This window comes from Drosophila persimilis, unplaced genomic scaffold (assembly GCF_003286085.1).
Source record: "Drosophila persimilis strain 14011-0111.01,24,50 unplaced genomic scaffold, DperRS2 tig00000002-arrow-pilon, whole genome shotgun sequence".
In the NCBI taxonomy this organism is placed as follows: Eukaryota; Metazoa; Arthropoda; class Insecta; order Diptera; family Drosophilidae; genus Drosophila; species Drosophila persimilis.
This window is the reverse complement of record NW_020825289.1, coordinates 8,856,034-8,882,030: the sequence shown is the minus strand read 5'-3', so window position 1 is coordinate 8,882,030 and position 25,997 is coordinate 8,856,034. Positions and strand designations below refer to the sequence as shown.

General features: G+C 45.4%; 1 protein-coding gene across 9 annotated transcripts; it reads right to left on the bottom strand.

Annotated features, from left to right (window-relative positions):
• Nucleotides 1-5,182: 5,182 nt before the first annotated feature.
• On the bottom strand, nt 5,183-25,812 carry LOC6590074 (RING finger protein nhl-1). 9 transcript variants are annotated; one of them, XM_026986717.1, is made up of 14 exons: nt 25,466-25,810; nt 23,705-23,806; nt 19,538-19,678; nt 18,496-18,631; nt 16,287-16,429; nt 14,917-16,227; nt 13,530-13,544; nt 11,834-12,525; nt 8,799-9,077; nt 7,294-8,055; nt 6,489-6,648; nt 6,010-6,150; nt 5,676-5,752; nt 5,184-5,602 (listed from the first exon to the last, which is right to left on the bottom strand). In XM_026986717.1, exons 3-14 carry the CDS (start codon nt 19,670-19,672, stop codon nt 5,389-5,391), a joined length of 4,065 nt encoding a protein of 1,354 aa, XP_026842518.1. In that variant the 5' UTR covers nt 19,673-19,678; nt 23,705-23,806; nt 25,466-25,810; the 3' UTR covers nt 5,184-5,388. The 9 variants fall into 9 exon arrangements, with proteins under 9 accessions (XP_026842526.1, XP_026842518.1, XP_026842520.1 ...); XM_026986725.1 differs by lacking the exon at nt 13,530-13,544 and having other exon boundaries at nt 5,183-5,602; nt 14,497-16,227; nt 25,466-25,812; XM_026986719.1 differs by lacking the exon at nt 13,530-13,544.
• Nucleotides 25,813-25,997: the final 185 nt, after the last annotated feature.

Below are 25,997 nucleotides of genomic sequence, written 5' to 3'. Positions count from 1 at the left end.
ACTGAAGTAGAACAAGCGGGAACGTTGTGAGTCGCCGCAAGGGCCGCGGCTCTGCTTTTATAAACGGTTTTCAGTCATTCAGTAACTCAGTGAAAATATCTATTGTATATTCTATAAGGACAATGGATTGGTGTTACACACATCCGCATCCCCCCAAAACCAATACAATAGTATTGTTAGCAATATTTTAGAGCTGCAAAATAATTGCACATTTGCACAATATTTTCTAGTCCCATTAACTGCATCAGTAATCCTGCTAAAGATTTGAAATTGGCACTGGATGGATAATGGATGAAGATTTTCCTTTATTACAGAAACCCTCACAGGCACAGAATGCTCGAAACTGTAAGCAGCTTTTAGTTTGAAGTTCAATCTGCTCTTACTTTGATTTACACAAACTAAAAAGTACTTCACAATGCACCACCCAGCACCACCCACATTCCCATTCCGTACTCCGTACTTATCCGAAAGCTGGTGTATGTGTGTATGTGTGTGAGTACCTTCTTATCTGTTGCAGCGCTATTTACACAGGTTTCCCCCAGAGCTGGCTGGCACTACCTTTGGGGCCAGTGGAGCCTTTGTTCGAGGATTTCTGTTGTCAGTTCTGGGTGCTGCAAGTGTGCAGCAACTTCCAACTTCTGGTAGTTGGCGCTTGGCTATGACTATCTTCACTTTTTCAATGGGCTCTAAGCTCCAAATTTTGTATGATTAGTCGAGTCTTTGGGTTTAGTTCTATATAAACTTGGCCCATATGAATTTTGCTTGCCATTCTCGCACTCTGTCTAGGAGTGTCACCCCAAATATCAGTCGATTGGGTGGCCTGGTGGCCAGCCAGTCCCCTGACTCCTGGACAAATTGTAGCAGCTGTGGCCACGACTTGAGCTGACCATTTTATTTATTAAAATATTTATTCAAATGCATCCCAGCTGCCGGCTGGAAAACTCCTCTCCCGACTCTCCCACTCCAGCAATCTTTGTCCATGAAAACAAAGCAAGGTCCAAAATGGAAATAATAAAAGTTAAAACTTTACGTTGCTGCTGGATGCATATAAAAATGTCTGACACGTTGCTAAAAAACAACACGAAAAATGCAAAAAAATGGAAAATAAAACAAAAAGGAGAACTGATGGGCACAGGGGAGAAAAACTAACAAACGGCAGACAAATGGCAAGGCTAAGTCCAAATGAACACAGAAACAAATGCCGGGCACACACGACCACTGTAGCACCCACACGCATACACATGCATGTACACGTATACACGTATGTGCACTCTTCATTCTCACATATACATGTATGACTGCCTTGCTGGCCACGGTGGCCATAAAAAGTCACTCAAGTGGTATTAAATGTACCACCAAGTGTAGTCAGCATCGGGAAGTGGCAAGTGCCAGTTGAAGAGGGGGATACCCGAGAACAGGAGACAGGCAATGGACTACGGGCAACGGGCAGCGGGGTACAGGAAACAGGAAACAGGATGAGAACTTCGAGGAGCACCTGGCACAAAAGGTTAAGACCCAAGGCTACCCACACACACACACACACACACAAGCACTCCCTTCAAGTGTGTAGGATTGTGCGGCATATTAGAAATAGAGAAATCTTTTTGGTTGGAATCGAAATTGACTTTTTCTGTTTGCCGTGTAATTTTTTATTGAAACTGAGTGGCCCTTAGCCCTCCGCTACCGTCCACCAGAGCGCACTTCAGTTCACCTCACTTTCCACTCTGCTGGAATTCAAGATCTTATTTATTTGGAAACTTTCGGCCGAGAGGAGAGTGTAGTGGAGCTGCGCCACTTCTGTACTCGGACTGCTGAAAGCACTAGGCATTCTTTTACACTTAACTGCCAAAAAGGTGTCCAGCTGTTGCTTCTAACCCACGGCCAACCCACGCAAAAGCGAAATGCCGAATGATGCCCCATCCCCATCTTTTTTACATGACATTTTCGTGTGCAAGCGCACATCTATACACACACAACAATGAAATCAAACCCAACGGGAACTGCTGCATTCCCGCTGAAGAGTACCCTTACCAAAAAAGCACAAAATAAAAGTAATAAGCGAAAAGGGTTTTTTACTTTGGCCAACACCAGAACGCAGCTGCCACCGGCAGCAGGGAAAACAACAATGAAAATGTTTTGAGATATTAAACCAAGACAGGACTATTGCGGTGCACCGAAGCCTGCAACGACCCTCAAAGGGTTGAAGCGCCAAGGGTCAGAATGGGAAGTGAAAATTGAAATACGTTCTGTCTGGGTTCGACAGTCCCTAACTGGGTCACTACCTAACGTTGCTACCCATTTCTGATTCCTCAACATCAGTCGAATCGAGAATTCACGATTATTCATTTCTGGAAAGCAAACTAATTGTACAAAAAGTAACCATACCTACTTATCGGTTTCCTTTTGTCCAAACTATTGCCATTAAATGGAACCGGCAAGGAAAAACCAACAATGAAGGCAAAACAACTGCATAAATAATTGATTCTTTGGTTAATGCCTTTTAGACCACTAAATGAAGGATGCTTTCAGACTTGTTGAACAAGTTCGCTGTGTATATTTGCGGCACTCTGAGGCTCGTCAGTCTAGTGATTTATTCCTCTTCGGATTCGGCATTTTTGATGTGTCCATGCTAAATTTCTACAAAAATCCATTTCCCATTCCATTTACCATAAATATGCAACTATTTGGCACTGAAATGAAAGCCAAAGCCGAAAATGTCTGGCAAATACAAACAAAAGCGGCGCCCCTCCATATCCTGCCAATGCCCCATGCCCCTAGCCACTCCGCCTGCTCAGCACTTCAACAAATTTCCCTTTTATACAACTTTCATTTAAAGCGTAAACACACACAGAAAGGGGATGCGGAAAGAGAGGGGCTACATAAACTTTTACCAGCTCATAAAACGCTCAGAAACAAGCGAACAAAATCGAATGCTCATAAAAATTGCACTGCGGGGTCAGATTCAGCGCAAAGGAAACACTTCCAGTGGCAGCTGCACAGCCGGAATGGGGCACAGAACCCCTAGTTATATAGCCAGTCGGTCTGGTCTCTGCCACGTTGAGATTGTGTGGTCCAATGGATTGATTTCTTTTTCGGCGGCACAAAGAAAACGGGAACAGGCCATGGTCAAGTGCTGTCCTGATGCAAGTGCAAAAAGAAAAGCAAACGATAACCAAACACGGAGAAGTGAAAATCAAAAGTAACTGCTTTTTGACGCGGAGTACCTTCCAATCTACCCCACAAACCAGCCCAACAATCGTTTCCAAAACCTCGCACAGCGATAGTGAAATAGTTAAGCTTTGTCGAAAGTTGCCAGGCTTCCTATTCTCGCTCTCACTTTTCGGGCAGACTATTGAAAGTTTTCCAGTTTTCGGTTGCATACTTTATGGCCTCCGGGGCGGCTCCTTCTATGGCGTGGAATTCTTTTGCGGGACCTGCCATTTGGCTGTCGTAAAATAGCTGGCGGCAATCGCTTGATGGCAAACGTGTTCCAATTAAGCGAGATCCTACTGCCACCCCTCCAAAGTGTAGTTAATTTAAATGAAATTTGTAAATTTCTGTTGCAGGCACGTGACACATGCAAATATGGGAAATAAAAATTACATCTCATAAAAATTTACTTTTGCACAGCCACGGTCCACGTCATGGAAAAGAGCGACGAAAAAGAGCCAAAAGGTTGCTACTTGTAGCTATTTCCCAGCTGCCACGCCCATGCGAGAATGACAGGCAGCCATAAAATTGTGAAACAAAAAAAAACATGAAAGGAAGGCTAGCTGGATGGGACGTACTTGTTGATACCCTCGAAGGTGAAAGATTCGTGATTCAGGGGTCCATAGAGATGATTAAGAATATATATGCATACACATTATAGAAGGGAAATGTCTCATACATTTGAAAGAATACAATATACCCCTGAACTTTGGCACTACTGAGCATACATACAGGAAGGAGAGAATATATGGGGCTACTTTTAAAAATGGTTGCTATGCCTTAAATTCTGCATGCAAAGCACACACATGTGAACACACACGGACGCACGAACTCGCGGTTAAATGTTTCGAATCCATGTTCCAATGAAGCGTAAAGTTGATTAAAATGTTGCAATTCCTTGCCACATTCATTGACCTCTAATTGAAAGGCAAAACTGTCGCATTACAAAGGTAATTGCCGCGCGAGTGTTAGGCATTTGGTTGGATGGTAGAGGTTATGCATTTCGCCTCAACGAATTTACTTCTAGTCAATCAAAGGTTAATTGCACATTGTTGCAAATCAAAGAATTTTATTATACACGCTGGCAGGGGTAGGGATGAACGAGCTGATTCAGAATATTGTAAGTAAGCCATAAACTTTCATAGCAGCTCAAACGAGTCCCACACTCACAATCACCCAGGCCCAGGCCCAAGCCCAGACCCCTCGCAACTCACATGCATTTTAATCACATAAACCCCACTTACGCTGGCAACATTCTGCGTAATTTGTATGAGCAAAGTGCGAATGCGATAGAAGGAGACGATGAATAAGGTAGGTCGGGGTATATCAGCTAGATATTGTATCAGTCAAACATCGAAGGGAAAGGATGCTCCAGTCAGTCTTTACCTCAGCAAAACGAAGTTCGAATGAATATTTTATAGTACGTAAAGAGTATTAGGACCGCCCAAAGTTGTCTTAGAGGATTTCCTTTTGCTTCTTAGTTTTTTTTAGCGTGCGCACATTTCAGTTGGAGTATGTGTAGTACATACATGGCGTATGCGCAACATTTGCTAGCAAACAAATTTATGCGGCAACATATAAATCCTGTAACAGTAGCTGCCACAGTTGCTGCCACAACGCAGTTGCCGGAACACACGCCACACACAGCTGTGAGCGGGTGGCAAATAGTTTATGCGAAAAAGCTTCCAAAAAAGTTTCCAATTTGCTGGCAAAGAACATCTTAATTTAATAAAGTGCCGGGGCCTCCAGAGGGGGGAGTAGGCGGCAGCAAATTCGGAAATTGTTGGTCTGCACACAGATAAATCTCAATTAGGCAATACTTGAATGCAGTAATAAACAGTTGGGTTCCCATTCAAAGGGAATGATAGAGGCGATGGACGGGATGGACCGGACTGGAAGTTGAAGAAGGAAAATGCGAGGTCTTTTCACTCAAACTCTGACGAGTTTTAGCTTTTTTATTCAAAGATTTCTCTTTTTCGCTCTAATTTAACAAAAAGTATTTCGGTTTTCTTTTACTAATTGCTTTTTAGTTAATTGACAACATTTCTATGCATAGAAATAAAGACATTAAATTATTTGGCACTCGAAAGAAATGATAAATTCATTGTGAAACTTAAACAAAAATTAAAAACGAAATTAAAGGGAGATAATGCAAAGGACGGTTGTGGCCATGGCCTATTAGAAGACTTGGACACGATGATTCTCGCGATCGCAGACCAAGATGTTGCCATTCGACATGATGGCCACGCCCTCGAGTCCTTTGAACTCCGAGTCGCCGGAGCCCCAGGAGCCGAAGGTCTTCAGGAAGCTGCCATCCGGATTGAAGATCTGTATGCGATTGTTGCCCGAATCGGCCACAAATATATAGCCCTGGTCGTCCACGGCCACTCCGCTGCAGAAGAGGTTCAGAACACAAACCAAAGTTACCGCTTTGTCAATTAAAAATTGTAATTCGATTTACTCACCGTGGAAACTTGAATTGACCGTCGTCAGAGCCCTCGCCGCCCACCGTGGACAGCACCTTGCCGTTCACATCGAAAATCTGTGTGTGTGTGTGTGTGTGTGGATGGGGATGCGGATCCGGATGCGATTGACAAAGGAGGAAGAGGTGACAGTAGACAGTAGATAGTATACCAGGAGGGTCGCACAAGCCGAAGACGGAGAAAGAAGGTCAAATAAATTCGAATGAATCTCGACTGCGAGCATATTTTAATTAAAATTGTTCACATGGCCAGACAGCCATGAAGTTGGTTGCAGGAGGCATCTGATTGCGGATGGCTACGAGGGGTATTGGCTTACCTGAATCCTGTGGTTATTCGAATCGGAAACAATCACACGATTCGTATTCGATACGGCTATATAATGCGGATGCTCAAGTTGTCCTTCGCCACGGCCGCAGGAACCAAATTTGCCAACGAAGGAACCATCGGATTGGAAAACCTGACGAATGCGAATTCGAGTATTCGATAAAAGTTGGCAAATTGAAATGGAAAAAGGATTCGCAAGAGGACAGCCAGAGGATTGGACGAGGCAGCATGGGCCAAGACCAGTACCAGAGACCAGGACATGAGCCTGGTGTGATGCCAGTAAAAAGTACACAAAAACTCGTCCATTGCAGTTAAGCTCATGAAAATTGTGGAGGAGGAGGAGGAGTATATGGTCACGAAGAGGCTCTGCACCAGCTCAAGTGTGACAAATTGGGCAAGGCTTCGCCTCTCGACCTCACCAGAGGAATATAAATATTTGCATGCAAATCGAGATGGAGGATGAGGCCTCACCTGCACTCTGTGGTTTTCCTTATCGCACACGTAAATGAAGCCGAGTGCATCGGTTGTTACTCCCCAAGGATAATTGAATTTGCCATCTGCGGTCCCCTGCGAACCAAATGCGCGCAGGAACCGTCCTTGCGGATCGAGCACTTGTATGCGGTGATTATATCTGGAAGTAAAGAGTAGTAAAGAAGTGGATTAATGGGCGGGTGGTTCAAATGGCCAGCGAACGCATATTCCCATGTTAATTACGGGAAAAAAAGGAAAGTCGAGAGAGCTCTCATTATCCGGAAAGTACATTTGGGGGGCGGACCAAAGCTATTGCGAGGCGGTGCGACATTGAACCTGGCATTCGGAGTGGGGTGTTCAGTGTCGGGCTTAAGTCTAAGCCGCTTAACGTGCAAAATCAAAGTTGACTCACACAATGAGTCCCTGCCACCAGGTTCCTGCACGCGGTCTTCATCTCCCTGCCCGCCCCCTGTGTGCTTAACGAGATTTTGCGTCAAACAATGACAGCGGCAGATGGAGGCTGGAACTGGGATTGCTATCTAGATTGGCCATATGAAAAGGCTGGAGCAGAGCTATAATACGAGTATGCATGTGCTGAAGTAGGAGCACTGGCACATGTTTCTCATTATCGCGGCTATTATGCGCTTAGCCCGCCAATTAGAGGCGGGTCTAAGTCCGAGAATTAATCATGCGCCTTTTGTCTCGACTTAATTCAACTGCAGAATGACCAAATGACCAAATGAGCAGACGCTCGGACTCGCTGTACTCTAAGCCCTAAGTTGGAGAGGCCTTGGAGGCCACTTACCTATCGGCAATGATGTATTGGCCGATTCGATTGACGGCCACGCCGGCCAGGCAATCGAATTCTCCCTCGCCGTTGCCATACTCTCCGAACTCCTTGACGAAGATGCCATTGGAGTCAAAGACCTGGACGCGATGGTTGCTGGAGTCCGCAACGACGATGCTATTGTCGGGACCGACGGCCAGGCCGCGCGGCCACGTAAAGGATCCGGGCTCGCTCCCCCGGCCCCCCAACTGGAACAGCTGCTGGCGCTTGCGCAGATACACCTGCTTAGGGATAGTACCTGCCACTCCGGTTATACCGGCTGCTGCCACTGCTGCTGCTACCGTAGGGGACGTAGGGGAGCCTAGCCCGTTTTTTGACCCATCGTCGTCGGAGGAGGCCAGCTCGTTGGCCTGCCGTAGCGGTAGGCCTAGGCTGAGGCGTCTCGACACCTCGCTGGCGGTGCTGCGGCCGCTGCCGCTGCTCCCAATGCCGTGCGCATGCGATGACGATGCCGCCGTGGAGCTGGTCGCATGCGAGTCGCGTGCACTTCCGGCACTGCTACTGGGCGTGTCCTTGCTACTCTTGTTCCCGTACTTGTTCTTGAGATAGCGCGCCCACGAGCTGAGGGCCTCCCCGTCCTTATTGTCCGTGGAGCTGCTGCCCAGCGCTCCAGCACGAGAGGATCCCGCACTGCGATCGGTGATGGGCGAATTGTCGCGCGACTTCAAGGCGTGCGAAGATCGGCTCCTGGACAGGTCGCTGCTACCATAGCCGCTGTATCTGCAAGGCAACAATTTCATTAGTGATCCACAGAGCGGAGGCTTGGGGGCTGAGGAGCTAAGAAAGGTGGAGTTCTATGGCTGATTTGTGCTGTTCTGATGGATGAGGCGTTCTACGGATCTAGATGGAACTGTGGAACTGTGGAACTATGGAACTGCATGAGAATTGGCGGTGTGGTGCTGCTTATGTACAAAGAGAGATAGAAAGAGAAGTGGGCAGTTGTTGTAGTTGGGAAATGTTGTGCATTTCCAGTTAATTTCGGTTAATTTCAAAACCCGCATAATTTTGTTTTTCTTCTCTTACCAATAAAAAAAACAAAACAAAATATTACGGAAAAAAATAAATTAAATTAAACCATTATAAAAAAGGTCAATTTAAAAAGTTGAATTAGTGTAGAGTGCAACATTAACGAGAACGAAACTTCGGACGTAGCACGCACAGGAACTCAACGAAAAAATAAAACTCACGTCAAATAAATTAAAAAGAAATTAAAAGGAACAAGGAAAATCATATAAAACGATTCCTCGGGACAGCACACGCACAATGAAAGCGCCCAGCGCACGACATATTAGGGATTTTATGTATATATGTATATAGCGAGAGATATGTATATACATCTGATTACTGAGATTTCCATCTATGTATTTACAAAATTTTGTGGGTGTTCTGAAAGTTCTGGTATTGCTTTTATCGATAGATTTCTGTTATCTTTTTTATTTGATTATTCTTTTTGGTGTGCGCACCTTGAAGCCAAGTAAGCGGATGGCGAGACCGTGGTGGGGGATACCGGCTCATCCAGATCGTCGTCCTCGTTGCCAAACTGATGCGAGGAGCGACTGCGCGCCAGCCGGGTGCGGCGCTCCTTCATGGCCAGGTAACGGGAGCGGCCTGTCCCGTAGCGACTGTCCGAGTCGTCGCCCGTTCCGTTGGCGTCCTCGTCGAAGGAGGCGGTGGGCGTGGATAGCGAGGGTTGCGTTACAATGGCGCTGCTCTTGCTCTTGTTTAGAAAGCGGCTTGTGTAGCTGCAAAAATGTTGATTCGGTTCGGTTTGGTTTTTGGTTTTGTTTTGGTTTTGGTTGGGCTTGGATTTGGATTTTATATGCTTTTGTTTTGGTCTTTGGTTCTGTGTTTGTTTTTGTTTTTTTTTTTCTTTACTTTGCTGTAGCTGTAGCTGTGGATGTGTGTATTTTTTAATTTTCTTTGTCATTGCCTTGTATCTCCTGTACCTGGTGTTGCTCTAATCCCATCCCATCCCAACCCCATTCCAGTTGCCTGTGGAAAATCCGCGACCGCTTAATTAACTAACTTTCGACTAGCTTAAGTCCTTCACGCTGTTTCTGTGTGTGTCTGTGTGTCTCATTTATTAGGCAACAAAATTCAATTAAAATACACAGCGCGGACGAAAAAAAACAAAGCAACAAGGTTTCGGCAGAAAAGTTTCTAATTAAATTCACATTTCACATTATCGAAAGTTCAGCAAAGTAGTTGCGAAAAGTTTGGTTAAGTACAAGAAATTATGGCGCCAATTGGCGTTCACCTGGTGGGTTCGCCGTGTGTGTATGGGTGTGCGTGTGTGTATGTCAGTGTATTGGCATGGGGTTGGGAGGGTTAGGTCCTACGGAAAGAAGGGGCAAGGCAACATCGACAACAGCTACAACATGTACGATTACTCATACAAAAACAAAAATATACACGGAAAAAAAAACACATGAATTGAACGCTTACATGCTAAAGTGAGTAACACAAATACAACGAGATTGAAAAAGTTGAGAGCACAGGAGCGTAGGCGGGAGGAAGAGTGGTGGGAGAAATTGTGGTCACTTCTCGCTTTTCCCCTGCCATTGCAGGAGGTAAAGCCAGGCGTTGCACCATCTGTTTGCACTGCTTAATTGTCAAAAAGAAAAAAGCAAAGCTTAAACAAGCGGAAGTGTTACAGTCGACGGCATCGACCATTAGCTACCTACTAAGCATAAATGCCTCCCTGTGGAACTCTTCCGAACAGAAACTCCAACAAAGTTACAAAGAAAACAGACCAAGAAAAACGGAGAACCACAGTGTCTCAAGACGGATCGTTCCAGTTCCCTACAGAAAACGGACAAACGCCAAAGACTCGCCTTCAGTTCCTCATTGAAGCCGAAATACATGCAGTCTGAAATCCCCATCTCGGCCAGTGCAGCGCAGTCAGAGTCCATCCATCCATCCATCCATCCACACTTTCGAAATATCATACAAATAGCATAAATAAATACGAGTGCTCGCCGTACTGAATGGGAAATTGAGTAAGGATGGAAAACAGACGGATGGATGCCAGCAAACAGACTGATAGCAGATAGCAATTAGTATTGTTCCAGAGAGGTCAGAGAAGGTAGCGTCCGCTGTAATTACATTACGCAAGATTTGTTGCAGGCTAGGAAAAGGGGTGCAGGGGCGCCGAAAGGGTTCAATATTTGTTGTCGTGCAAAAGTAAAATTAAAGAAGTTTGTGTCGCCCAAGCACAAAGGCATTCAGGCCTTGAGTGGGCCACATTGATCCCTTTGAAAAGGGTATTGACAGACAGGCGGACTGACGGACAAAGGGAGACAGACAAACGGTGAAGTAAAGTTAATTTCCAGCCCTTTGAGTGGCTCTTTGAAAGCAACATCATCGTCAACATCATCATCATCCTCCTCTGGAAGGAGGAGACTTCTGTAGCAGCTCCAAGTACTCAAAAATATGCTATGAAAGAGGAAGCTTGCACAGGTTTTTTCTTTTGCTTTCGTTGAAACATTTAAATATTTAATCAATAGTTCTTATCACTAATGGATTAGTGTTTCGATTGATTCGGAAGTTCTTTAGTCGGTTAGTGGGGAGCCGTGGGCCAAACTCAACTGTCGTTAGGGTTAACAAGTAATTGAACTATGAATTGAATAGAATTTCACATATGTATTTGTATATGTGTATATGTCTGTATATCTGGCTAGACATCGGCAAGACGCTTTCGGTAGCGGGCCCGGTTGGGTCTGCTTATGTACGGTATGCTAAAGGGCAGTGCACTGCAAAGATCAACACAGAGAGAGAGAGAGAGAACACAAAGAGAGAGTGATAGAAATGTGTAGAGTGTGTGTGTGTGTTTACCTATCTGGGGTTGTGTGTATGTCTTTGGTTTCTTTCTTTGGCTTATGTGAAGGTTATGAACTTGACAATTAGACGCCACACGAGTCGTATGAGCAACAAAATGGCCAATACCAGGTTAGCGCCAGCACGGAGCAATTGTACAAAGCTGCAGCGGCGGGAGCAGAGAACAGATACAAAAGAGAGTCGAAATAAGCACACATTAAAAGGCGTTCAACATGGGGAAGCTCGGGGAAACTCGGGGACTTCGGAACACAAAACGTGTTGCCTACTTTTCAGGGCAATGTATCGCAAACCAAAACCAACATGAAATCCATTATGCAGTATATAGATCTATTTCAAATTTAAATTATTGCAATAAAAATTAATTGCAGGCAGTTTGGTTAAGTGTAATTCAATTAGTTTTGACCCACAAAAAAACAGTAAAACAAATTACCGACCGAACATCAACAGCGATACTTGACACACAATCTATGCATGTTTATTCCGTGCTCATCAGATATGTATCTATGCGGAGCGTGTATCTTTGTATCATCAGTAGCATATAAGCGTCTAGATTCAAGAGTGTGAGTGTGTGTATCGTTTTTGTGTCCTCATTAGCCATGCAAATTAGTCCAGTTATAGAAACTACAAAATGGCGGAACTGTGGCCCCCGGGAAGGAAATACCTGCTGCCAGTGCCGCTGCTGCTGCCATAACGGTCCTCGCTCTCTCCCGCATGATGTGGCGCGGGCACGGTGCGTGTGCGGGCGGTGCTGCTGCTCCCGCTGCCATAGCCGCTGCTCGAGGGCGTGGCATAAGTACTGCGCGATGCCGCCGCTAGCGCACTGTCGTCGCGGGAGGCACGCCGGGCTTCCAGGCGATCACGGTAGGAGCTGCCGCTGGTGGAGCTGCCGGTGGCCGCCGTTGTCGAGCTGGAGGCGCTGCTGGGCGTGGACTTGCTGGCACTGTTGCTGCTGCTGGTCGCACTCGCCTTGGGCTTGGTCTCCGGCTCCGACTCTGACTCGGACTCCGAGCTGGTCTCCTCCTCGCTGCTCGAGCTGGATTCGGCCTTCTTCTTGTCCGCCGTACCATTAGCGGTGGCCGGGGTGCTGTGCTGCGGCAGGAAGCGGCTAACGAAAGGCTTCTTCTCCGGCACTGCGGTGGTGGCTACCGAGTCTCGGGCACTCGAATGACGCGCCGTGCTGGGCGCCTTCTGCTGACTGCTGCTGCTGGGAGCCGCCGAGGCTGCCGCTGCTGCTGCAGCTGTGGCTGCTGCCCCAGAGCTGGCAGAGCTTTCGGTGGAGGCACTGCTGTCACTGCTGCCCGATCGCTGGGTCTTCTTCACGGCCGCAACTTGGGCCGAGACGGGCGGTTTCGACTGTTGGGTGGTAGGAGGAGTGGGAGTTGCATCAGAGTCTGTGGCGCTGGCTGTCTGTTAGTCGAAAGGGTCAAGCAACGAACGCAATTCAGATGCAGACAGAGAGAGAGAGAGAAACATGACGTAGAGGCATATGATGAACATGAAGATGATGGGGATGTGCGTGTGACTGGATGCGAAAAGGGATGGTTAGGCGGGAGTGCGGGCAGTGGAGGAATGAGGGAGATGGCAGGCAATATTAATTCCATTCTCAATGCAACATTCGATATTACTTTTCCCTCAATTATCATCTAACAATGTCCAATGCCCTTCATAACTCCGTCGCTCACTCATCATTGACTCGTTTTGTCATTTCCCTTTGATGTTTTCCTAATTGATCGAACAACCTTTTCCTATTTCTTTCGGTAAATGCCAAAAACCAGACAAATATGCAGCTACTGTGCATATGTCCCTTTATAGCTCACACACACGTACCCGTCCTCTCACACAGATACTCCCATACTCACACTCACACATATAGAGAGCTGGAAACATTGTTAAACTGACGGAAGCAGCCGCATCGCTGACAGTCGCATGATTGTGAATTTTTCGCCATTGAACCCCAACTCAGGGTTGGCATTTTGTGGGCGTTTCGGGTGGGGCCAACGCAACAATGTGTCAATGAATGGGTGAATGAATGAGGGTAGAGCAGAGGATGCGGGTGTTAAGAGGATAGAAAAAAAAACAGAAAAAAGATAGAAAGACATGTACAACAGAAATATTTACAGCGGACATCAGAAATTGAAAAACAACGATATAGCAACGCAAAAAAGGAATGAAACAAAGAATAAATATTCAGAATAATGACAGAGAGACACTGGTAACAACGCGAGAGAGAGACAGAGGGGGTGAGAAAGAAAGACAGGAAGAAATGTCGCTTTGGTTGATTTGGGTCTGTGGTTTATGCAGCTCGACAGCAATGACCAAATTTATTTAGTAAGATTTAAGCAAATTAGCATCACTACCACATCGCTTGTACACTTGCAAAAAGAAGAGAAAACAAACAGAGAAAGAGATAGAGATAGAGAAGTAGGGTGTGCGAGAGAAACAGAATTGTAGGAAAATATTTGTTACATCCAAAACGAAAATTTTGTAAATTGATTTAGTTGTTTTATTCGTTGTAACCGCTGCCAGTCTCTAACTAACGATAAGGTAATAGATGTTAAACTACTAAAATAAAAAAATATATATATTTCTATATACGAGTATACATATACGATACATACATACATATATGCACACATATACATATAGTGATGAATGTCTACAATATTGTACAATTGACGATTTCTGATGTCCGAAGTTTTGGGCCGAAACTTTCTGCCCGGATATTCATGGGGACTTTCAAGCAAAAGGTTCTGACCCAAAACAGCATTAAGTGAAAGGCGCTCACGAGACATTAAAATGGGGGAAATGTGAAACAAGTACAACGGAAAATGGGGAAAACAATGAAATAAATATAAATAAATGAACACCACAACTTAAAATACACTTAAACAAAAACCAAACAAACGAAAGATGTAAGAACAAAACATAAAGTAAAATAAAACAGAAAAGGGAGGAACGGAACGGAAAGGAAAGGAAAATAACCAGGGAAATGTTTTGTTAAAGGAAATGGTAACATTAACAGTAAGAGTAACGATAACAGTTAACGGTTAACGGCAAGTTTAAGTTTGCCCTCTCTGTTTCGAACGGTTCGACAAACACTTACGGAGCGGAGGGGAAGTGTGAACGATGGAGCACAAAAAAAGAACGAAGCACACATGGCGTATACGTAATTAATTCTTTTAAATTTTCTTTTTTTCATTGGGGGATATGCAAACAGGGGAAATACTGTGCCGGAAAAACAGTGACAGCGAGATTTTATACCGATTATCATGTTTCTTCTTCTTCCTGATCCTCATCCTCATCTTCTTCCTCGTCATCGGTCACTTCTATCTCCTCTTCTGTGTACTCTTCTTCGTCATCTTCTTCACTCTGATTGGATGTTAAATCCTCTTCTGGTTTCTCTGTCTGAACTTCATTTGGATGACTTATGATCGCGGCAGGACTTTCGTGAACTTTGCTGGACAGCTCTCCCTCTGGAGGCAGGACATTGATCACTGGCACCTCCTGGGGCTCTCCCTCTTGTACGGCCTCCACCTCCACATCCTCTTCTTCATCGCTGCTTTCGGTGACTGTTACTTCTTCATATTCCGATGAATCTTCGGAGTCGTTTTCGACTTCCTCTACTTCTGCCTGCTGCTGCTGATCTTCCTCTTCTGCCCCCTGTTCCTCATTCTCCTCGTCTACCTCGCTGTCACTGCCACTGGCCACGCCTTCTTCTTCTGTATTTGCCTCATTCACACTTACCTCGGCTCGCGTCGCTGCTGTCGCTGTACGCACTGGAGATGACGCCTGATTAGAGCCACTGCCGTCGCTGTCCTCGCCACCGCGGGGACCCTTGAGGGTCGCCACCCGCTCGCTGTTGGGTCGCTGATCCTGGCCCGCCTCACTGGTGGCCGCCGAGGTGGCTGCTCCAGAGGAAGCAGCACTCTTGCGTTTCTGGCGCGCCAGTTCGTCCTCATCAACTGCTGCCGCTGGTTGTTGGCTCTTCTGCTGTTGGCGCTGCATGGCCGCCTTCTGGGTCTGGATGGCTGCCTGGACGGCGGCCTGGGCCGCGGAGGCTGCGTCCGACTTCTTGTCCGACTTCTTCTCCTTGCCAATGTCGGCCAGCCGCTGAACGACGCGGGAGCAGTCGCTAAGGCGAATGATACCACTCAGCTGGCCACGCGACACATCCTCGCTATCGAGGACGCGGTCCTTGCGCTCCTTCAGCTCCTGCTGACGCTGCTGCTGCTGTTGCTCGGTGTCCGAGTCGTCGTTCTGGTGCGAGCGAACAAAGCGTGACCGGAAGCGCGAGGACTTGCCTGTCCGTCCGGAAGTGGGCTCGTTCTCGTAATCGTTCTCGTAGTCATAGTCCGAGCGGCCGTAGCGGCTGCTCTCGCCATAGCGATCGCTGTTGGTGGCACTGCGCTGGGGACGCTCTCCGAACTTCCGACCGCCAAGGACGGGCTCGTCGTTGTAGCCACCACGCTCCTCCTGCTGCCGGAACTGGGTGGCCAGGCGGTGGTCGCTCTTGGAGCGCATTAGTCCGGGCTGGAGGCCGCTGGGAGGGGCGAGGTGGGAGCTGCTCACCGAGCCGCCCGGCGTCGAGTGTGGCGCGATGTTGAGGTCGCCAAAGGTGGCCAGGTTCATCACCAGCTGGTTGGGATCGATGGAGACGAGGAATCGCACACGACGACTGTAGTCGTTGTTCTCGTACTCGAAGTGCCGCAGGAACTCGACGGTCTTCAGGAAGATCTCCTTGGTGTCCATAAGCTCGCAGTCGTCCCACTCGACTGTTTCGTTCATGTACTTGTCGACAATGTCGCAGTTGCTGCCGATGTTGGTGATCTCCAGGTCCAGATTCTCCTTGAGCGTTGTGAGGTTGCGCAGCTCCACGGCCAGGTAGCGGTCGATCTCGCCCTTCAGTTGGTCGGAGCGATCCTTGATAGCCTTGGTAATACGATGGTAGATCTCGTCGATCTCCTCCGTTACACTGATCGCGTTCGTCTGCAGACTCATGGTGTTCTTCTCGATGATGGCTAGGGAGTCCTGCAGTCGATGCAAGCTGCGGCGGATCTGAAGAGGGTATGAGGTGCGTAAGCAAAAGCCAATTGAAAGATCAGTTCCGGACTCACCTGTGAGTTGAAGCGCGTTATCTCACGGCGGAGTATGTCCATGTGGGCGCTCTTGCAGTCCTCGCAAATCTTCTTCTCGCAGTGCGCACAATGAGACAGATAGGCCTTCTCCGAGCAGACGCCACAACGTTCCATGATTTGACCTACGAAAGGAGTGACACACAATTATTAATCAGCTTTTTCCTCCCCCTATCTGTCTTCCGTTTGCAGCAGTCCTCCCAAAATACGCTCCCAAATGGGGCCCCAAATGACTTCCTGCCTGGCTCCCTTGAGTTGAACAATAAAATGCCAGCCATGCCAGCAGCTCATCAATTTGCACTCTTGGCAACAAAGTCCTTCCACATTCCGGGTCTGCTATGCTGTAGGGGGGCAGGGCCGGAGCAGACTCCGGGCTGGATGTCTGTTGCATTCACTAATGCGATTTCAAGAGCAAGAAATCAACTGCACCTAAGCGCCTGTTATGGATGTTTGTGTACATTATACACTTCTCAAGGAGGAGACTACTTACTCTCCATATTCCAGAGAAGAAGGGATTATGGATTAGTAGGATCTACTAACACAGAAAAGTAAATAGGGCATCTCTGAACGTTTATCAATATAAAGTTTTGAGACTAAGTTTTGGGAGGAATCGCTTATCTACTGCGAGCATCCTATATTTAATTTGAAGGCGCTGGCTATGTGCATAGATCAGGCAAAGTTTCTCAACTACTAACCAAGTTTGATCACAAACTGGCCACTATGGCTATCAGGTGGGTGAAATATAAACTACTGTCTCCATGCAAAGCTCACAAGGGACACTTTTATGTGTTTCTTCATCATGCGCCCAGATATGATTTCAATTCTATTACTGGGAATACAATTGAGGGTATTTGTAGTTTCGTTGCTCCACCAAGACCTTCCTTCTTGTTATCTCTGGGTGTGTGTGTGTGTGTGCCACATCCTTTGCCAAGGCAGTCCTGGCTCGTTGTCGATGGCTTGACTGTTGCAATGCAAATAACGAGCCGCCTCAGTTGCCTCAGTGGGGCAACAAAGCAAACACTGCGAAGATGTCGCTACTGCTGCACTCTCAGCTCGACAGCGTCAACTTTTCTGCATCAATTGCTGGCATTGGCAATGCCTGATGAACACTCCCCGCCTTACTCCTCAGCAGATCCGCCGGCCTGACAATAACTTGCCACTGAGCGGCAGACAGAGGGGCACATACATAGAGAGATATGTATGCATGTACAATGTACATAGAGCTTCCAGACTGCTGCATGCCAATATTTGGCTTCTGTATATTTTCTGTGTAATCATATGGAAAAGTGAATTTACAAATTCCACATGAAAGTTGTAGTCGTTGTCCCTGCCATATCCATAACACGAAACGAGGAGCACTGAAAGCCAAAAGGAATTCTTTTGTTTCACACATTTGCATACCCAAGAACCAAATTTATCCAAAAAATAAGAAACAAAAAAAAAGAAAATACGAATGAAACCAAATGCTTTGTCTGCCTTATTAGCTCTTACCCCATGCCCCATGACCCATGCCCCATGCCTCGTACTCGACTTAATGCTGATTGCAATTGAGAAGTTGCAATGCATTTGCATATTTCACTCACTTCGACAACTATCAACCTTGCCACTTGGAATATATATATATATTCTGATAGATACGCACAGTCATGCTGACAGCCGCCCGATCCGCAATTTGTGGACCGGCAAAATGCAAATTGCTCAAACAAAATCAATTTGGCTTTGCTTAGTTTTAATTGCTGTCAGATGGCCGGGGAAAGTGTCTGACTTTTTAATTGGAAACCCAAACATTATGGCGAATGGCAATTTTTGTTCGACGAGCATACTAGTACATTCGGCTGGCATACCCATAGCTTTTCCCATTGTTTTCCATTTCTTTTGTTTTCCCTTTTAGCGGAATTTAATTAAAGTTACACAAACGATTACATGGCAGCATTTTTTTATTAATAACATTCCTTGCTTGCCTCTGCCGCCAGGATTTCTGATTTCTGATTTCTAATTACTGATTTCTGCACTCAAAGGATTCTGTTTTATTGCACAAATATTTTTGCTCAAATCGAATGAAGCAAAAGGGGAAAATTGCAGTTTGGAATTTGACCTTTTATATTAAATAAGGCGAGAGACCCTTCAAAGGCTTCTCCTCTATCGCTTTTCAGAGACTAGTAAAATCATTTTAATTGCTTTCATTCCTTACCTGATGTCGGATCGGGCAGTTCTCCGGTGATTTCGATGTGCAGCTCCAGGAAGCGCTGTAGCGTTACATTCGTTGGAAAGGCCTGCACGCCGTTGTAGGGTATGCGATGTTCGGCACGGCATTCTGGGCATTTCACCTGAAGATTGGAGGGTATTACCTGGATTAGTCTTGCTTATTCGCACGTAGAAAATTAATTGCATTAATTCAAAGCTTAAAATCAGATTTAATGAATGATTCTTTGAAGCCTTTGAGCAACCTTAAGGCTATCAAAGGCTACTTGGCTCTTCCCCAACATTCCACTAAGATGTTAGTTATCTTAAATTGATATGCCTTAATCTTCTTGTACTAGCTGTGCGCAACTTTAAAAACCATTCACATTTGTCCTGATTCATGTGAAGGCATCTTGAGTGCGTCCTTTCGTGAAGTTTCTTCATCTCCTGTCAGCCTTCAGCCACAAAAATCAATCTCTCTTTGCGGCTTTCGCAGTTCGCATGACAGTTATTGCAACTCTCTTTCTACCTTTCTACATATCTATCTATCTATCTATCTAACTATGTACGAGTATCCGTGTGTGGTTGTCTGTATTTTACCGAGTAGGGCCAACACAATGAAAATGCTTACCAATTATTTGCGTGGCGCTGGCTGAGAGCCAAAAACTGAATTTATAAATACACGCAGACAGAGACGTTCGAATCTGCGGAGACTATAAGTAGCGCAGTACACGGATATCTGTATGTACGAGCGTATATATAATTTTGTGTCTTTATGTATAATTTTTCAACAAGATATCTACGCAAATGCGCCTCAGGCAACGCGATAAATACTCAAAAAAACATTTTCGGGGGCGTCTTGCTGGGCGCCTTTTTTGTTTTCATTCCCATTTCATCTGATTTTGCTCATGAGATTTTGTAGTTAAGCGGCCGCACGGTGATGTGTGACGTCGGCGAGGCATTAACCAAATTGCCACAGATACGAGTACATATGTATGTATGTACATATGTATACTGATTTGAATGATGATTAATGATGATGATATCCTTACCTGACGTCGCACATAGTCCACCAGTCCCTCCATGCAGGGCTCCATGCAGAAGGAGTGCTGACATGGCAGCAGCTTCGGTATGCGATACCTGTCCAGGCATACGCAGCACGTCAACAGCTGCTCAAATTGCTCCATGGCTCACTGTGTCCCCAAAACGAAGCGAGGACACACGCACACATAGAAAGATAAAGGAAGAGAGACAATCATTAGACCTGATTCGATTAGACCACAAAGATGCTGTCAATTTGATATTCATATCATTATAAATTCACTTTCTCTCCCTCCTTAAGCTCATCATAAGACAACAGACAGAAGACAGTCAGTCAGTCAGTCAGCCAGTCAGTCGGACAGTCAGGCCATCTGTCAGTCGGTAAGCTCGCCCCCAAAAAAATCCACGCCAAAAATCCGATTGGCAGGAAATTCTTGCATTTGAATGAACACAGCCGTGGCAGCCCCCAAAAGTCATACAATAAATTGACCATTTCGTTGTCGTATTGTAAGTCGCGGGCTGCCATCGGAGCTTGCCCCTCCCTGTCGTCGGGCTTCATTTGGCCCGGCCAAAATACACTAAGCCACAAATCTTCTTATGGCTGCTTCATTAAAAGCGGCTCCGACAAGTTTATTTACAAGAGACCGAAATTCTGCTGATGTTTCGGGTTGCGACAGGTTTAATACGCGCAGGAAACCTAATGCAAGCTCCACATACACTTTTCCACAAATAATAAGTCTTACGACCCACTCGTTGAAATTGGTAGCCATAGATATTTGGATATTTCGCATTCAATGGGTTATTATAACACTTGAGACAGTTGCATTTCCTTTCAATTAAAACACATTTAATTTTAAATTTGAAGATAAACAAGGAAATATGAAATAAATATATTTCCCCGAAATTCTTTTTCAGGGCATATACTGCTATATATGTATGCACCCTTGCTATTCTCTTTTTATTCAAAGCTCCTTTATAATTTTTTTCGAGCTTTAAGGCAGACAAATCCAGAATGAAGGACATGGCGGAGTTTTTTCTGTTACCTCTGCATGAAATTTACCAAGTTCTTCTATATTTATTTTCGGACAATTTTCTCAGGAAGCCCTTAAATTCATTCCTGTGATATCGCTCTTCAATAAAGGATTTCCCCTTCTCGTAAGCTACAATTCCTCATAAGCTCGAGTGCGCTTTAGCCATGTCAATTGCTCTTAATACGTCTCTTCCTGCACCTCTTGCGTTGAGATTTTAATAATAAAAATGACACACATTTCTTAGAGAGAGAGGCAGCCAGCACACAGCAGAGAAATTCTGCTCATACTCGTGTATACATATAATGTATAAATATAAATGCGATTTTGCGCTGACTGCCGGGGCGATGGGCGATATGCATCGCGCATACGCCGCGGTTGTCGTGCCCAAACCAGTGCGCACTTCCTGCTCGTAAATATACGTAAATATACGCTATGTGCCCAGATAGGGGTATTATTATGGAAGCATCTCTTTCTCTATTTCTCCATATCCATATCCATGTCGATGTCCATGTCCATGGCAGCCAACGCTAATTGTCGTGCGCCTGTTTCCCATTATTGTTGTATGTTTGTTGCTACGGACATTTAAGTCATCAATTTAATGCGGCCAAAAGTTCAAAATATATGTGACACGCCTCTGCCACGAAAATTTGTGTGCTTGTATCCATACGTCCGACACACGGACATATGCGAAAGCTGTGCAATTAACTGGAAAATGCGCTTAAAATCAAATTGAATAGAAATTTTGTCGCTAGCACAAATTGTGCGTACAGCAGAGCGGGTCCTGAATAGAGGGTATACTGTGCGGCTGGCTGGGTAGGGAAGCGGAGAGGGGGGGATGTGTGGCAAAACTAATTTAGCCATTGCAGTTGTGAATGGCCGCTGAAAGGATTAAAATGAATAGAGCAGAGCTCTGCTCTCCGGCATAATGGAAACAACCAGCGAACTCTTCTCCCGCCGCACTCTGGCAGACTCGAGCTCTGAGTTACATTTTTCAGCGGTTCCCCCAGCTATGAAAAGAGTTCAGAATAGAGGGTTGAGGGGAGGTCAGCTGGCATTGAAAAGCTGAAAGGTCTCCCATGATGCTCGTCTGTGGCTGAGCGCAGCCCGTATAAGTGTGTAAAATATCTGATAAAATTCCGTGCAACTCCAAAATTCTTTTAATACGCAGCAAATTAGGCGGAAAGTGGATAGCGGATGACCGCAATGAATGTGTGGCATTGGATGACAAACCAAACGAATAGTTCCTCTAATTAGTCTATAGATGAACTTGTTTTCCTTTGTTTTCCTCGAGAGATTGATGGCCACAGTTGCTGGTACAAGAGAAAACAGCAAGAGATTCATTAACCTTGGGTGGGTTAAAATTAAATCGAGTTATGTGAGCAGTGTGTGCGCGCACGGTCAACGGGAAATGGAAAAGCGTTAAACGGTAGACACGAAACGGAAATGCGGCAAACACTTGACCCTCAACAAATTGGCATGGCTCACAGTGCGCTGCCAAAAGAAAAACTGAAACTGACACAGACACAGAAATGGGTCAAACTCTTTGCCGTCGAGTGACAGCGGACACAGAGCCATCATCACCATCATCAGGAGCAGCAGCAGCAGCAGCACGCAGAAAACATTGAAAATTGAAATCAACACAAATAAATTGAAATGAATTCGATGAAATTTGGGTCACACTAAACCGCAGCCAAACAGCCAACTCGTCTAAAACCCCACCAACAAAAAAAAGAAAAGGCGGAGAAGGAAAACTCACCAATAGAAAATGGAAAACTGCTGGGCAAGCGTTGCTGCTGGTGCTGTCAAAGCGGCACTCGAAGGCAATCATAAAATGCAATTGGTTTTTGGCAATGCGCGAATCCTTAAAACTCAGTCGCTGAAAAATCGTTGCGAGTCCTCGTTTCTCGATCCGGGGCACTTTCATTAAATGTGTGCGCGACTTCCGATTGATTTATATTTGCTTAACTTTCTATAAATCTATATATAGTATATACAAGTTGTTTTCTTTTTTTTTTTTGGTTTCGATAAAGTTTTGTTGGGCAACGCGCCTCGTAGAATTCGATTGGAAATGTAAAAAGCGACTGAAGGCAAGTGAAAATTGCCAAGCACATGAGCCAAGCAAAACAAGAGCAGTCTATAATATTTTAAATATATACAAATCTTCTCTCACTCTCTCTCTCTCCTTCTCTCTCTCTCTCTGTGTATCTGCAGACGACCATGTATCCCGATATGAGAGAGAGAAGCAAAACAAAATGTGCGATCGTCAGAGAAACGCAAAAATATATATTCTTGGCAGCAATCGCCCCATGTCTTCGTGTGTGTATGTATCTGTGTATATCTATAGCTGCAGCCCATTAATGAGATACAAAAGATACAAATACTTTAAATGTAAGAGTGCCTCTGTGCGTGTGGCTTGCGGTTTGTGGATTGGAGATGAAGTTCTCTCGAAGAAAGCATTTCTAAGTGCGGCCAACTTATTTGTTTATCCGTCGGATACCAATTGGTCCAACTCGTAGAATCTATGTACACACCGCTGGTTGACGTCATGAAATGAGTGTGTATTAATTTGGCCACACGCCGGCATTTTCCATCTATCCCATGGCTGCGGAACGGGCTATTTCTGCGTGCGCCTCTGTATCTCGCTGTAACAGGCCCTAAAAATAAACTTCATTGAAAATTGGAGCGAGCATTGGTCGGAGAAAATGCTCTACTCAGCATTCCACTTGTGCCACATACTACTAATCTCGAGTTGGCTAATTGAAAAGTTTTCACTTTCCCCGACACTTTCCCAGCACTCCCTTTCGGGAGCAGGGGAAACCTTCGTTGAACAGCACAAATGTTGCTTCTCAAGGTCGAAACTTTGTCACGACTCCCGCTGCCAGTCTCCCTTTTGGGAGTGGAAATGTGTTGGCTAAAAATAGAAGCCCGCTAGCCCGGAATTCACTGGCTGCAGATTGCAGAGGGGCTTCCAAAGATAGAAATGCAAAATATTTTCGTGCTATAAATAAGTGGAGCAGACAGATCCGAGCACAGATGCAATCGAAACTTCTGCAAAGGAGAAGAAATCAAGTGAAATTTCTACTCTTTGGATAACTTTAAATATTCAGAGCCGTTCAAATGGAACGATGGTCATCAACAATTACTTACATTTTCTGCGCTGTTTCTGCTTTTGCCTCTTCTTCGACTGGGCTTCCGGTATCCGAGGCGCCCTTGGGCGGGGCCCTGCTGTTTGGCTGTTAGCTCTGCTGCCTGCCAAAAAGAGAGAGGAGAGAGTAGAGAGTGAGAAGTGGAACCGAATTAAAGCGATTGACAGTGCCAAATTTGATGATTAATCGACTGAGCTCTTGGCCGATGCTGTGCAGGAACCGAAACAGAAACAAAGGCCTGCTTCTGAATGATCAGTTCCATTTCGCCAATAATTTGGTACCTGCCCATTGATATGATGGGCATAAGCCGCATGGTGCCGACTTAATTATACTGCCACAAAGGCAGCCACAGTCAATGCGATAATGAATGCGTGTGGATGCGCACTGCACAGCGGTGGATTGTCAGCGGGTGCTCTATGAAAGTGCATAATGAAGTTGCGGCTGTGCTCAAAGCATTGTGCAGAGTGGCGGATAAGCGCCTTGAATGCACCCATGAATATGTCCAGGTTAATGAGCAAGCGACCAATGCGCAAATTTCATTGGCAACAATAGGCGTACAATCGTAGCAATGCCCATATGGCAGGTATCATGGCGCCAGAGATGAGTTTAATTAACCCCCAAGCAAAGGAGAAGGCGTGTTCAATTAAAGACAATAATAGCAGGCCGTTTGCAAGCTTGTAATACACTGCTTCCATTCTCCGAGGCACAATTCAAAAACAGATACATTTCGAGTCAATAATTTAATTAAAGTTTTGTTTTGGTTCTCAGAAGATTACGAAGAAAATTGAGAGAGTAGTTTTCTAATTTAACCCACATGTTTAACCGGAAGTTGGCCAGCGACCTTGAACTTCCTCAGAAGCCATGACAACGAAGGAGAGAGTGGAATGAAAGAGGCGAGTGAGTGGTCACACTAAAGCATAATGAAAAAGCGTTGCCTGCTTTTCGGCTACCAACAAAAATCCATTGCCAAATGGCATTTCATCTTTTGCATTTGTTTTTTACCTCTCGAAATGAAAAATGAAATGCAATTGCAGATTGCTGTACACAATTCATGGTGTATACTGAAAAAAGCGACACAAAGATATTAAAGGTGAAAATGAAGCCACAAGCAAATGGGAAATGGGGAAAAAGAGGGAACAGTGAAACAAAAGAAATCAAGACAATCGATGATAAGAGAGAGAAAGAGCGCAAAAGACAAACACAAAACACAAAACAGCAAACAGCTAGCGCAAAATAGAATCAGAAAAGCTCTGAAAATGTCGCTGATTGAATCGAACTATAAATAAGGCAACAACGCGGCGTATGAGCAATGTGGTGCCCCTGCCTGTGTGTGTGTGTGTTTGCTCGTATCTGTGTGGGCAAATTATTGCTATGCTTTTTGATGAGCCCACTACACTACAAACACACACACACACACAGGGGAATCCTCATATAGCCATAGCCATCTATATATGTACATTATTTTGTCGAACTTAATAAATTTCAACGGCTACAAAAGATAGAAATTGCCAAAAACGCTACTGAAGAAATATGAAAATAAATTCTGACAGCTTTTCACGAATGTGGGCGAATGGTTAGTGGCAACCAGGTGACATTTTCACGGCTTTCGTTCTCTATCATTCACACTCTCATCTCCCTCTCTCATTTGCACACTTTTTCACTCGTTTTTTACATAATCAACGGGCATTGAATGCGCTCAGCTCATCTCCATTTGAATGGTTCTCCAAGAATGGTTTGGCATCAGGCATCAGCCATCACTCACTTGGTTTTCGCACTGCAATCTGAGGATGTGTCTCGTAACTTTTGCAAATTTATTCGCATGCCTTGGCGGCACTCTCCTTCGGGGTTGAAGAAATGCCTTTCACTGGCTTCACGTTCAAACGATTTTTGATTAGAAAAACACTCGCGCTTCGATTACGAACTTTATTTTCACAGAGAGGTTGCAACCTCTCGCACCACGCGACAGGTGACAGATCTATGGATAGATCCTACCACCTCTCTATATGTATGGGCTTGTATATGTAGTATATATAGAGGTATATCGAATTGGGCTATATCTATTATCGGCGTATCGGTCCGCACGTCCACTCGCGAGCGTGCCAGAAATGAAAATGAATGTTTGGCTCTGCGATGGCAAGCTCTCAGCCGCCAGTTGATGATCAGCCGTTCTTGAGGTGAATCTTTATAAATATAACCTGCAGAACAACAGCAAATATTTCTGTGTCTTCTTCCCACTTTCACACATATCATTTTGTTGTATTTCAGCTTCACCCGACCCCAACGAACCTGTGTGG